The 14,177-nt window shown below is 34.6% G+C and overlaps 1 protein-coding gene across 1 annotated transcript in view; it reads left to right on the top strand.

Moving 5' to 3' along the window:
* Positions 1-563: 563 nt before the first annotated feature.
* The window catches only part of LOC137398428 (serine/threonine-protein phosphatase 6 regulatory ankyrin repeat subunit B-like), a 33,048-nt gene continuing 19,434 nt past the window's right edge, over positions 564-14,177 (top strand). The window contains exons 1-8 of the mRNA XM_068084537.1: positions 564-1,302; positions 3,581-3,676; positions 3,900-4,028; positions 4,352-4,414; positions 4,562-4,624; positions 4,712-4,807; positions 5,296-5,339; positions 11,660-12,347. Coding sequence (XP_067940638.1) covers positions 564-1,302; positions 3,581-3,676; positions 3,900-4,028; positions 4,352-4,414; positions 4,562-4,624; positions 4,712-4,807; positions 5,296-5,339; positions 11,660-12,347 — 1,918 coding nt within the window. The remainder of the gene's footprint in view (positions 1,303-3,580; positions 3,677-3,899; positions 4,029-4,351; positions 4,415-4,561; positions 4,625-4,711; positions 4,808-5,295; positions 5,340-11,659; positions 12,348-14,177) is intronic.

Here is a 14,177-nt window from a genome sequence, read left to right as displayed (position 1 = left end):
TGGAGCATTTTTTTATAATCAGCCACAAGCTATGAAGAAGTCTGTAGTAGTCAGAGTTTGATACAAACAATAGCAACAGGTGAGTATAACTTATATATTATAGCACCATATGCTGATATTGTACTTGGGATAATAGAGTAGATGAAAAGAGTCCCTGAGTCAGTTTGATTATAATATAACTCTGAAATCCTGAGACTATCAGTCTCTAAGCTTAGCGGAGAGTTACAAAATTTAGCATCTAGTGAAGTTAGATTAAGTCAGGAGGCTCTGGTCTCATTGTCTAGTGATAATCAGACCACTGACCACAAACCAGAATATTTCCTACCGCAGATATTTTAGTTTCTCAACAGATATTTCATGTTCCTCAGCTCTGCCAGAGTATGAAATTTCTAGCCTCTTTCAACACTCTTTAAATTGCCAATATTTACCTGCTGCTCCTCTGTCATACTTGAAATTGTTCCAAGTAAAAAGTAGAGAAAATATGTGCACTTATTTTTCTATCATGTTTTTTTTGCATAGATCAGCTAATATAATGAAGTATATACTGTATGTTATAGTTAAAGATGGAAGACGTGCTAAAGAAGTACATTAGAGGTGAATTGTCCGCTATAAAAAATTCCATGTGGCATAAACTTAAACATTTTGTTTATTATAAAGAGCTAGATATTCTTCCATTGAGGGTAGCTGTAGGGCGCACCCAGGCACCTGAGTTACTAAAGCTGCTGCTAACAATCAAAATTGGCTCATATACAGCTGTTATGATAGCTGTAAATAAAGGCCACGCAGAAATCTGTCATCTGCTCCTTTCTCCCCTCCGAGGGATAGCAGACGAGTTGCTCTGGATAAAAAGTATGGATGATGAAGTTACAGCTCTACACATTGCTGCACAGATGGGGAACAGTGATTGTGTGAAGATATTGTTAGACACAGTCAGTGCTGAAAGAAAGTATGAGTTTGTAGCTGAGAGGAATGGATATGGAGCTACTGCTATAGCATGGGCAGCGTGGCGTGGAAATACCAAGTGTTTAGAGACCATCCTTAACAATTTCTCCGTTTTACAAAAAGACTCATTACTAAAAATTCAAGATGAAGATCTCAACACTGCACTACACTATGCAGCATGCAGAGGAGAAACAACTGCCATAAAGGCAGTGCTAGAAGCTGTGTCTTTATTAACTGTACAGTCTCTCCTCATCATGAAAAATAAAGACAAGAGGACACCATTAAATGTGGCTGAGCAAGCGTTGAATAAGGGATCATTAGAGCTACTAGAAAGATGTTCAAAGCAATCAGTAGTAGAAGGTAAGATTGTTATACCAGCTACTCACTTGAACTGTTTTATTGCTTAACTCACTTAAGGTCTAGTTATATTCTTTTGGGTCTAGTGTCCTCTTTTTGTGACAGACGCTCTGAATTGTAGCTGAATAGCTTAGTTTTAAGTTTTCAAATCAACTTTAATATTAAAAACGGGTAGGATTAAAGTGACATTAGCAGATGTTTAAATATCAATTCCTCAGGACGGCCTCAGTAGCTCGTCTTTTTTGTTCCACACTATTGTGCATATTTCTGACAAATGATGATGTTGATACGGAAATCATTTTTGTTTGAAATATGTGATATGCTAAGAATTCCTCGCAAATTGTTTTTGCTCCAATTCAACTACACACAATAGCAATGATATTATTGTTACTACATTTAGTGAAAAGCTTTGATTTTGATTTTTGATTTGTTTTCATCAACAATTGAAAAAAAGCTTGAAGAGTGATTAAGCTCATAATATGCATAACCATAGCTAATCGTGGCGTCAGGGTTGCCGTCATCAAGGATGACGAACTATGGATAAAAACTAAGGTCTTGTAAAGAATCCATATTAAACTAGCTCAAAAGCTTGTCCAAAGCATGCAATTATTTTGCAGTGGCACACATACAATAACCACAATAACAGCATATCACATAAAAGGCAACCAGAAAATCAACATGGCATATTCACTTTTTATACCACTTTTTACATCGCTGACATCCTGTTTGTGGACACCTGCTGGGCTGGCTGATGACAGCTGTTCTGGGCTCTAGTTGGCCAGTTTTTTGATGCTGCCATCCCAACAACCAATTGGAGAGAATTCCATACATTAGCTTTTTGCCTTTTTGTGTACGAAGATGTGTAATAAACTGAGATTTGCTGTCAAAGCTCTTTTAGCTACAGGTCAAGTTACATGTGTGAATTATATAAACTACCAATACAATTTTATATATACTACAGCTTGACAACTTTTGAAACCACGAGCAAGTCATAATGGAGTCACAAGGTAAATAATTAACTATTGTACTTTTCTTTGTGTCTACTATAATTTTACATGTGTGCCTTGTGTATGTTTACATGTGTTCATCTAATATGTTTTTTAGTACTATTGCATTGTTTTAGCCACTGTTTTTAGTACTATTGTTTCAGCCAATATTATTATATCTAATTCAGTATCTCAATATTATTATCATTTCTTTTAGATTTCACGGTGTGTTTTGCTTGCTACTATTATACGTAATCCGTAGACACTGGTAAAAATAAAGAGATCACTAGCACTGCAAACGACATACTATATTATTACATCAAACACATCAGTGCAATCCAACCGTCTACTATCCGACTTGCTCCGGTCATTAGCGAACCGTAACATTAAATCGCTACAAGTCTTATATTTAATTCTTTCACTGCCTTACTCAAGTTTATGCAAAATCTATAAGTGACTGCTGTGGATACGTTTTTGCAAAATTTACATTGGCTTTGTAGCAACTGACTTGATTATTGATTTATAAAATCATAACCAAGAATATTTAGTACATTTAAAGCATTGTTGCTGTCTATATAATTATCTAAAAAATTAGCTTAAATTTGCAAAAGCAAATAATAATCTTTAATCCAAAAACTTCGACTCAAAAACGAGTTTTTTTCTGACGATTCAAAGTTTCAGTTGTAATATGGCTTCCGCATGCACCTCCAGTTTCTCCAACAGAAAAGCTTTTGTTGATGACATTATAGCCTATTCAGATTCAGACTTTAGTGAATGCTATAAAAAGGATTCACACTACTGATTCTGATGGTGGTCAATATCATATTTGTGTAAGTGTAGGAACATTGTAGAGAATCGTTCTAGCTTCATAGCAATCATAGCTCCACATAGCTTTAGCAATGCACTTATTAATGACACAATGAGTTTGTTTGCGTAGCTCTTGTCAGTAACATGTTGTCAACCTAAAATATGAAACAAAACTGTTTTAGGTAGTGTTTGTAATTGACTAAGTTTAAACATATCGTGTAGTAAAATCGAAATTTTTAGTATATTGGCTGGCAGTAGGCTGAAAGTTAATTTTTCTCAAAGTTAAATGGTTAACATGAAATAGTTCAAATAGCACATTTTTTCCATTGTTTGGAATTTGATAACATCATAACAGCAACTTGGCTCTTACTGACATCAAAGGTTTTCCAGCGTCACAGCTTTTTTCTCAACTTGACTCTGTTATTTATTAAATGCACTACCATCGTCATGTGAGACTCAGTTTATTACAGTATTACTGCCTTTTGTAGCTTTAGAAGAGGCTCAACAAGGTATTAGTGATCTACAGAAAAAATTTCAGCAGAAAATCTCAGCTCTCCAAAAACAAACTGATCAACAGGCAAGAGGTAACATCTCATGCAATACTTTACTAGTGTATTGTTAGTGTAGTACTGAAGAAGAGATGTTGGACGATTCTATTTTTGACAATGTACATCAAGTTCTTGTTATGCACGTCATGTAAAAATAAGTACCAATGCGTTCGGCGCCTGCTGTAGTTGTCATATACTAGCAGTAATATTGTGGCATATATAATAGCAGTTTCCTTTTTGCCTATTTGTTTTGTTCTAGCATTGGCTGGAGCTCGACAGCAGATTGCAGCCCTACAAGAGCAGAGTGAACAGAAATTTTTATCTCTACAGAAAGAAAGTCAGCAGAACATCTTAGCTCTACAGGAAAAAACTGATCAACAAGCAAGAGGTAACATCTCATGCAAAAATCTTACTAGTCTATTGTTAGTGTAGTACTGAGGAGAAGATGATGAATAGTTCTATAATTGACAATGTATATCAAAGTCTTGCTATAGCCTAAAGGTCAATGTGCACCTGATTTGATTGTCAAATACAACAATTAACATTTTGGTAAATCTAACCACCGTGTATTCAACTCAGTTACTGTGTTCCCATCCATAATTTGCTGAAATTACGGTATTTTGAAAATTTTCTAATTTTTACCCCTAATTATTCCCCTTTCTATTTCATGTTAGTTGGATTGTAATACTATTTATTTCTGTTATATTGTAGCTCTTGCAGCTGCTAATGAGACAATCAGTGATCTCCAGAATACTGACAAGCGAACGGCTAGAGGTATTTAATATTCTTATTTAGGAGTAACCCCTTTTTAGCTGCCTCCTGTGGAACAATCAGTTAAAATTATCTAAAAGATTTCAGGTAATTCACCTATATTCACTCTGTTTTGATAGATTGTAATAAGTTGTCTTTATCATACTGTAGTTCTCGCTGTTGCTGACCTGACAATCAGTGATCTTACAATGGCTGACAAACGAAAGTCTAAAGGTATGTGTTATTCCTCTGCCACAATTGTCAAATACAATCAGTAACAATGCTCTTTATGCTAGAGCAATTTTTATCGCTGATTTGTAGCATTGGCTGATACTCGACAACAGATAACAAGATTACATAATGAAAGTGAAAGGAGGCTGTCATTAGTGCAGGAAGAAGCTAGACAGCAGAAAGCAGGTACTTTAATTCTGTACATATCTAGCTAGACGTGTGATTCTTTATCCCACAAGGCACCTCATACAGGTTGCTAGAAACCTAAAAGTCACACACCAGTATTATACATTATATTAGATATGCTATCATTTTAATTTGATTCTATATGATTGTACTAGATAGATATTAACTTGATTTACGCCAGTCAATGCCGTTCAAAGCAAATTAAACAATGAAACAAAAAACAATACATCAATCATCGGTCTCCTCTTAGTAACTTTTTGTGAGTATACAAATGCTACTAGAAGTACATAACATGTGAGAATTTACCGTGTCAGCCCAAAACTCACAATTAGATGGCTTCTAGTCAAAATGGCAGAGTTTTGATTTTCTGACTAAGGTTAGTTGGTTGATAAAGGCACAACTCATGACCTTGTCATTGATATCATTTGTTCATCAATCAGAGGAACTGTTGCTTATATATAAAATATGATAAATGTCTATCTATTTAGATATGGCTGCCATGCAGCGGAGGTTGGAACAGTTTGACATGTACGTAAAGGCTCCAGGAGATACAAATTCTACTGATAATCAATATCACGCTCCAGACAGTTAATATCAAACATAATTCTCTTCTTTTCATCTGGTTTTGCTTTTAATCAAATATTTTACTATTACTTATGTAAATCCCAATAGCCAACATTTTGCCTTGTATTTTGAAATGGTGTTTGAAAATGTTATTGTCATAGCTAAATATAGTGATTATTAAACTTTCCCCCTCTATTCCACTTGAAGTATGTATCTAAAAAGCACATGTGCCAGTTACTTACTCTGCTGAACTGTATTAACTAGCCACGGAATTGCATAGGTAGTTCTGCTATGTAACCATACTATCTTCCTGTTCAACTGGATTTAGATCTGCAATGAGTTGACGAACATTATGAGTACCCTGAGTATTAAAACAGCCTTTAGTCCCATGAGCCGTGAAAAATGTAATCATGATCTGAGGCTATGTCATAAGCAGCACTGGGATCATCATTTGTCAGACACTAGATTTTACCTAATACACAACAACAAGAAATCTGGGTTCTTCATCAGCAGAAATAACTTGAAAGTTCATTAATGAAAAAATTATCCAGATTATAACCGACTGCTTTTGTAAAATACACAAACTATGCAGCTGCATGCTTCTTTAAGTAGGCTAAAAATTGCTCTTTCTTGTTACCATGATAAGATGGAAATATTGACACAAATATTAAATAAATTATATTATTTTCATGATCCCTGGCAATAATCAGCATTCTGGGTGTTGTAATGCTCTGATAAGACAGTCATTGACATGGATTGTATACATACAGTGCTTAAATGTCAAAAGGTCTTTTTATTTTATGTGAAAATATCAGTGGACTCTGTAGTCAGTGTGCGATCCATTTTATTTGAGTCTACATGCCTTCCATGACTAGGCACCTGCCTGGTTCACACGCCGCATCCACTTGCTAAGGATGTCACTGTGATAATACTAGACCAGCAATGGACATTACTGTAGCAAAGCTCATACAAAGTATGACAAGTAACTGTATTTTATGCGGTTAGTTGCGCAACTAATTTAAGCTGAGAGCACAAAAAGATGTTAAACTCATAAACTGAGATTGCTTTGTTTACCGCAAGTGACAGCTAGTATCAATGAGCTAGTTAGGCCTGCCAGACAACCGTAGGAATAGTCACTTCTTTAATTTACAGTACATACCTCAATGACCTTCTCTATCTCTATGTTCTCTATTAGTAGCAACTGTGTACACAACAGATACCAGGATAGTATTTAATGTTTGATTTCCAATTCACAGCAAATAGATTATAGGGTGGCTAAAAATAGGGTGGCTAAAAATATACTACCAGTAGTGAGAAGACTATTATAGGATAGGACAGTTGCTCTATGGAATGCTATATGTTTATATAAAGCTCATGGTAAAAACATTTATGGTTGGAGTTTAGGAAAAAGAGTGCTTTGTACAGGAGTTAAACAGCTGACTTTAAGCATAGTAGCCTATACCGTAACAATCATTCTGAACAAATGCCTTCTGGCGACTCAGAATAGTTTTTCCGGAAGATTCTAAATGTAAATGAACATTTACCTTTAGAATATTCTAGAGGTAATTGTGTACAATTCTCTGTCTTTATACAGAGTGTAATACTTGTAAACCATATTGGTATTCTATATAGAATAACACCTGTATTAAATTGTTATATCAAGGTCTTGGTTGAAGGTTAGGAAAAATATTGCTTTGTCTAAGATTTGAACATGTGACTTTATTCATGGTAGACCATACTGTAATAACCACACTGATCAAACACTTTATTTTTATGCAGAATAATATTATTGTAAAAAGAATTATTACATCTGATGACCATTCAAAGCACACCAGACTAGCAATATAAAAACTTAAAATACAAGCATCACGTAAAAGTACATAAATATTTTAGCACAACTCACTTTGTAATGAAATGGAAACGCAGTGTCTATCTGTTCTTTTTAAATCTTTGCTATTAATTTTGTTGTTAGCCACCCATAACACTGGTGGTCAGTCAAAAATATTTAAAAGTTATTAGGCAAAACTTCCAGAATGTGCAGAAACGCTAATTTGGAACTCGGCTAACGTAAGCGCTTGTGCAGAATTGCGAGAATGGCACCCAAATATTTACAGAAGAAAGATTCTATTATTAGACATGTAGGTCTTACTTATGTATAAGTCAAATCTGTTATTCCAGAATATTTTGGATGATTATATAAAATCTGAGTAAGATTTTCTATTCCAGATTAAAAACATAACTTCCACATTTGAAAGCTTCTTCCCCAATACAATAAATGGAGTATTTCAACATGTTTTAAACAAGGTCTGATATGACACACTTACAGTATTATTAACACAATGATTGTACACCACAATGTAAGTTATGAGTTGTCTGTTCTCAATCTGGTATTTGCTGCTCTGTGGATAGCAAACAAATCAAAAACCGACAGGGTGCACGACAAGTGAAGTTATGATGTAACAAAAACTGCCAAATGTTAACCAGTCCCTGAACAAATGTTTACAAAACATTTTCTTTATTGTAAACACAAAATTATTGACCTAATTGCTCGCAACATAAAGGTTGACTGAAATACAAATGTTGTTTATTATTACAGTATTAGAATATAGGACCTTCCATGATACCAGATGACACTGTACTACCTCTGTGTGTCACCCACAAGCAGGTTTTTGTTATGATTGGTATGACACCAGTTAGATCAGCCATATATTTTTACCACTAGACTTAATGTTCAAGCACATTTTGAAGATGGCTCTGGTTCAACCAATAAAAAAAACATCCACAAATTACAGTCATTCATAAGTTTAGTAAAAAATAAACAAATGTTATTTTCTAAAAGCTTAAACTTTCCGATGTCGAGGCAAAGTTTTCATCAGCATCTCCGTAGTCGCTACCCTAGCTATAATGGGAAGTAAATGATTTTCACACATTTTGGTTGCATCTCAGAAATTCTGATGATGTAGATAATTTATTGAAGTGCATAAATATGTATAACACGCTAGTAACGAAATTATGCAAGCCTGCAACAACCAGAACTCAATGGGCTGAGCCGGCCTTAATGTTAACTTTTGTTCCCTCACGCTTCATAAGTATGGTTTTTTTATTACTTGTTTTAATATATATGTATTTGTAGTTTATGATAGAATATTATTATACAACTTGTAGACTTTTAGACTTAAAGCACATTATTTCATAGCATCCTTGTGATTAATTTAACCCGGTTTCCAATTGATCGACACTCCTAACTCCATCTCTATGCACATAAAATGCTAGTTTTTGTCCCAAATTGTAGCAAACATATCAATAAGTGAAATGAGCTTTCATGCAAGATTGATAAATATAGGTTCAAAATAAAAATAGACCTTCGAAATTAGAATGAAATAAACAACCTTGAAAGCTTTGTAAAATTACAAAGCAAGGCAAAGGTTACAATATTGTTGCTGGTTAATTGAAAGCAGAGGAAGAGATATTTCTCGGTTTCAAATGCATATTAATTTAGAAATCTATGATAAGTTGGAAGTAAACTAACAGATCGTTTTGTATCTAAAAGAGCTGCTGTCGCTCGGCCTAAGGAAGATTGCAAAATATAAGTGACACCACTTCACCCATAAAAAGGTTTTTTTCTTGAAATTCTGACGAGCTGCTTGCAAAAATACAAAATTTTTCTCTCTTTGAATGCAATCTCTATTTGATTGTTATCATGGTAGAAGGAATGAAAAATAGAGCTCGATGAAATTCAAATAGAGGTTTTACAGTAATTTGTGTTGCAATAATAAAGTAATACTCTCTATGGGTATTCTTTGTAATACATGAAAAATAGTAAAAATGGGAAGTTTTCATAATTTGAAACAATCAGTATTTACCCTTCCTTACAGGGCCATTTGAAAGAAGGAGAACACGACTCTTAAATTTCACCGTAATCACCATATGAAATTTGTAAATTTAACCTTTCACTCATGAGTAACTCGAGTGTCTTGATTGAATGTTCTTAATGACTTCACAAACTCAACTATGATGCTTGTTCTCCTCAACACAAAGCCAGGTGAACGCTGCCAGTTTCTTATTGAACATTTGCTTGTCTTCTGGTAGTAATCTAGTAGTTGCAGAACGGTGTGTAAAACGACACCTCTAACTTAAGTAATTCGCCAAAGAGATCCATTGCTGGTTGAAGTTGTCTTCTAATGATTCCTGTCAAATACATGTACGGTTTATTTAATTAAAGATTAGGTTTGGCTTTGTTTTGCTTACTTAACTCAAAGCACCAGATTACATTATACAGTAATAATATCAATGTAAATTTATGACAATTACTATGTTTTGATTACTAGTGATTTTATGTGATTAAAAATCACGATAAAAGTGACCGTGTTGCTCGCTGTTTCTATATTATATTATACTATAAATACAGACAGAAAGCAACCAGATCGTTGCTATGCTCATACCTTTACGTCAAACCTATTCCACCATTTTAGAGCATTCCTACTGTTTCTTCAAAACTTAGTCTCAAAGTTTTGTGCGTCTGTCCAGCTAAAGTTGATTTAAATCTAGCAATGAATAAATTTATTGCAGAAGATCAGATATAGGAACTTCCTGTTCACAAGGTGACAGGCTAATCCATAAAGTTACAAATAATGCATTGGTTTCCTTGGATGATATGAACCACTATCTGGATTACTCTGCATTACTCGCAGCGTCACTGAAGCTCTTATTAGTAAGTTTAGCAATATGAATACTAGCTTACTCAAACTAGCCGATGGTAACTACATTACATGTCACTGTTTATAAGCCGTTGTTTAATACCCGAGCAATGCCAGGCATTCACCTAGTCTTTACCATAATAACGTATGTGTCTGTCTCAGCCAAAGCAGCGGCTAGATGGTGGGAAAAAGTTTCACCATATGAGATATGAATTTGTACATTTGGCTTAGCATTGAGGCACTTTACCAGCTGAGCCCGTAGACCATTTTGTTGCATTTAGGAATAAGTAAGCATTTAGTTAATATGCATGACAATTTCTCACGACCAGCTGTCAGAGTACTAGTTATTAATAATATAAAATGCATAACATTGTACTAAGTAGCGACATGTACATAACGATTTGTCTTTATTTGTATTTAAATATAATAGATCAAGTTTTATAAAAGTTTATGGTACTAAAGGATTGCCAGATTATAACCATTTTTATTATATTTTTAAATTATAAAGTATTATAATTTTTTATCTAAAACAATTAAAACTAGTTAGTTACACTGTATTAACAAACTGGTTGTTAATAGTTGTGCTTACTTTTCAAGTGCCTCTTTTTAATAATCTTCTTTAATTAAACTTCACTTGAACTAATTAATAGCCAATAAAATTAGAAATCTACAAGGTTGTAAAACCAGCCAATCTGGAAGCTGCAGTATTACTTGGTATTATTTCATTCAATATCCAATAAGTTCATCATTATTCACTATTAGAAAACTCTTATTCAGCGCAGCCAATTAAAAAACAGGCTTGCAGATGAAAGGCATAGCCAGTTTTATATTCAGCTATAAGCTATAAAGAAGCCTGTAGGAGTTGGAGTGGTTGACAAACAGAATAGCAACAGGTAAGTACAACTTATCTATGATATTAGCATCTGTTGACATTGTACTTACTGAGAATAATAGAGTAGATGAGGAGATACACTGAGTCAGTGTGATTATAATATAACTCGGTCCTTCTGAGACTATCACTCTTTACCTAAAGGATACTCATTGAGTCAATCCTGTAGTGAGGTTAAGTTAAAGACAAGAGGCTCTGGTTTCATTCCTTAAACATAATCAGACTTGTAAACACTTCCTCGAACTAAATTATTAGAGCTCCTCACTATATTCACAATAGAAACATGAAAGATCTGCAGTAAGAAGTGTTTAGTCTGTTCACTTATCCTACTTTTTTTCTTGTTGGAATCAATTGCAGTCTGCTTATTGTATTTAATCTCCAGTCTTCTCTGAAATTAGTGCTCAACGCAGCAGACTGTAAGCAATTTCTTGCCGCAGATAAATTTTCACTGTAGTTACACTAAACTGGTTAATTTATAGGAAAGCAAATAGCAGAAGCGTTGATTGTTTATTTTTCAGCTCTGCCTGAATATCACATCCCTGGCATCTTTTTTATAGTTTGAAAGTATCCAGAGTTCACATGCAGTCGCTATTTTATGGTTGTCCGTTTTTTAAGTAAGCAGTTGTGACACCAATTTTCCTCAGTTTTCTATCTTATTTCACCGTACGGAGAAGTTAATAGAGTTCAGGAATTGTATTACAGGTAAAAATGGAAGACTTGCTAAGGAATTATTTAAGAGATCGAGAGATTGATATTCCTTCATTGAGGGTAGCTCTCGAGAGAATCCGACCAGCTAGGTTACTTTGGCTATTGCTAAGTATCAGAATAGACTCATACACAGCTGTGATGATAGCGGCAGAGGAAGGCCACACTGAAGCATGTCGTCTGCTTATATCTCCCCTTATAGGCACAGCAGATGAGTTGCTCTGGATGAAAAAGATGGATGATGAAGCTACAGCTCTACATATTGCTGCACGGAGGGGACACAGTGAGATTGTAGAGATACTGCTCGACACAGTCAGCGCTGAGAAGAAGTACGAGTTTGTTGCTGAGAAGAATGAAAAGGGTGACACAGCTCTACTATTGGCTGCAGGATGGGGAGGGAAAAAGTGTATAGAGTCTCTCCTTAACAACTTTTCTTTAGTACAGAGAGACTCACTACTGAAGATACAGGATAACATCTTGCACACCGCACTACATATTGCAGCAACCAGAGGAGAGACCACTGCTTTGAAGGTCATGCTAGGATCCATGACTTCAGTGACAGCCTCTTCATTCTTTAACATGAAAGATGCATTTAACTGTACTCCATTGGAAAAAGCTGAATATAAGGGTAGAAAAGAGACATTAGAACTAATGAAGAGATGGCAGAAGGGTCCAATAGTTGAAGGTAAGATGGTTATACAGTGTGATACCAGATACTCACTAGAAAAGCTACATTGCTTAAAGGTTGACTTGCAACAAAATTCACAATACCGTTATTTATTATAAAAATATTCAACATGTTTTACTCTGTTGTGTTGTAGGTGCAAAATATGTAAAATGTGACTGCTAGCTCAAAAACACTCAAAAACTAAAATCCGCCGTAGATTGGAATCTGTTTATTTCTCTGACGTAGTCATGACAGTTTGGTTATTGTCTTGTCATGTGGTGTTCTCACGTGAATTGAAAAGCCAATAAAAAGTTCAATACAAAACTTATCGTAGCACTAAATTAGGACAACACTTCGGGTTTTACCAAAGACCCCGTATCAAATATAGATGCTCGCTATTTTACAGTTGTGTTTCGGCATTGTCTAATCGGCAAGTCGTAGTCTGATCATGCGACCCAATACCTTGCAAATATTTTTTGCAGCACTTTTCGATTATTACAGGTGACTAAAAAAGCTTGTCTTGATTATCAAACATTGATACATGTATGTACTCCTTTGGAGTAAGGTTAAAAAATTAAATGAATTTTCACTGTAAGTTGTAAGATATTGCTTCTAAAATTGACAGCATTTCAATGACGATAAAGTAGACGCGTAAGAACAATGGACATTGCTTAATTGAAAGTGTGAAGTATACTTGTGAAAATATTTGGACGAATAAGGCCGCATGAAAATGTAAACAGAAACCATCTCTCACAACTCCATCACATTTGAGCTGTTTTGGAGAGAGAATCCAAACTATGGCGGTCTCAAGTGGCTGCGATTAACTGTTCAATTTTTAGCTTTTAAGAGCTTGGAATCACATTCCCACATATTTTGCACCCGCAACACAACAGAGTAAAACATTGTGAATCTTTTGATACTAAATAACTGTAACGTGAATTTTGTTGCAAGTCAACCTTTAACTCACTCCACTAACATAAAATTTAGTTTACATTTTCAACACAAAATATAGCTTAAATTCTAAATTTTGTTGATCTACTGCTTAACTCAATTTATGCCAAAATTATCCACGTGAACTGATAGAGTAAATATGAGACTTTGTATGCTTCCATTTCTTATGGCAGAAGCTAGTAGTAACAGCTAATAAAATGTTGAACTAAAGTTGGATTACTCATATGCTGTCGCTGCCTAGACACATTTTTTAGCCTTTTTGAATGACATTATTCTGTCTGTCGCTGTGTAAAATTATAAATGGGCAGTATCATATTGATATTGTTGCATTTATTATCCGCATATAGTTTTAAACATAACATCACTCCGTGTTCTGCTATCCTAAAATATATTTGCTCTAAAGTTGGAGTCTTGATATTGTAGCTCTCGCGTTCGCTAACGAGAAGATATGTGATCTTCAGATGGCGGACAAGCAAAAGACTAAAGGTAAGGTTTATCGCTAACATCAAGTTTGCTGGCTATTGTCTTTATTTTCATTATCTGGAAGTTGTTGTTCTGATAATAGGTTTTAGAACAGTAACATGGCCCTTACCGTTGCTGACCTATTATAAATTTCCTTATGCCACATTTTCCTTTAAATTTTTCAGCCTAACTTTGCAACTTATTAAATACCAAACGATCTCTATCTGAGACTCAGTTTATATCATTATTTATTATGTAGAATTAGAAAAGGTTCGGCAAGCTATTCAAAATCTACAAAGGAAAAGTGAGCAGAAATTTTCAGCTTTAAAGAAAGAAAGTGAGCAGAAACACTCAGTTCTGCAGCGAAAAACGGAGCAACAGGGAAGAGGTGTCTTCTAATTTAAATCTCATACTAGTCTATTGTTAGTGGTAGTA

Source organism: Watersipora subatra, chromosome 6 (assembly GCF_963576615.1).
Source record: "Watersipora subatra chromosome 6, tzWatSuba1.1, whole genome shotgun sequence".
In the NCBI taxonomy this organism is placed as follows: domain Eukaryota; kingdom Metazoa; phylum Bryozoa; class Gymnolaemata; order Cheilostomatida; family Watersiporidae; genus Watersipora; species Watersipora subatra.
Note: the sequence above shows the minus strand (reverse complement) of the source record. Positions and strands in the feature narration are given on the sequence as shown.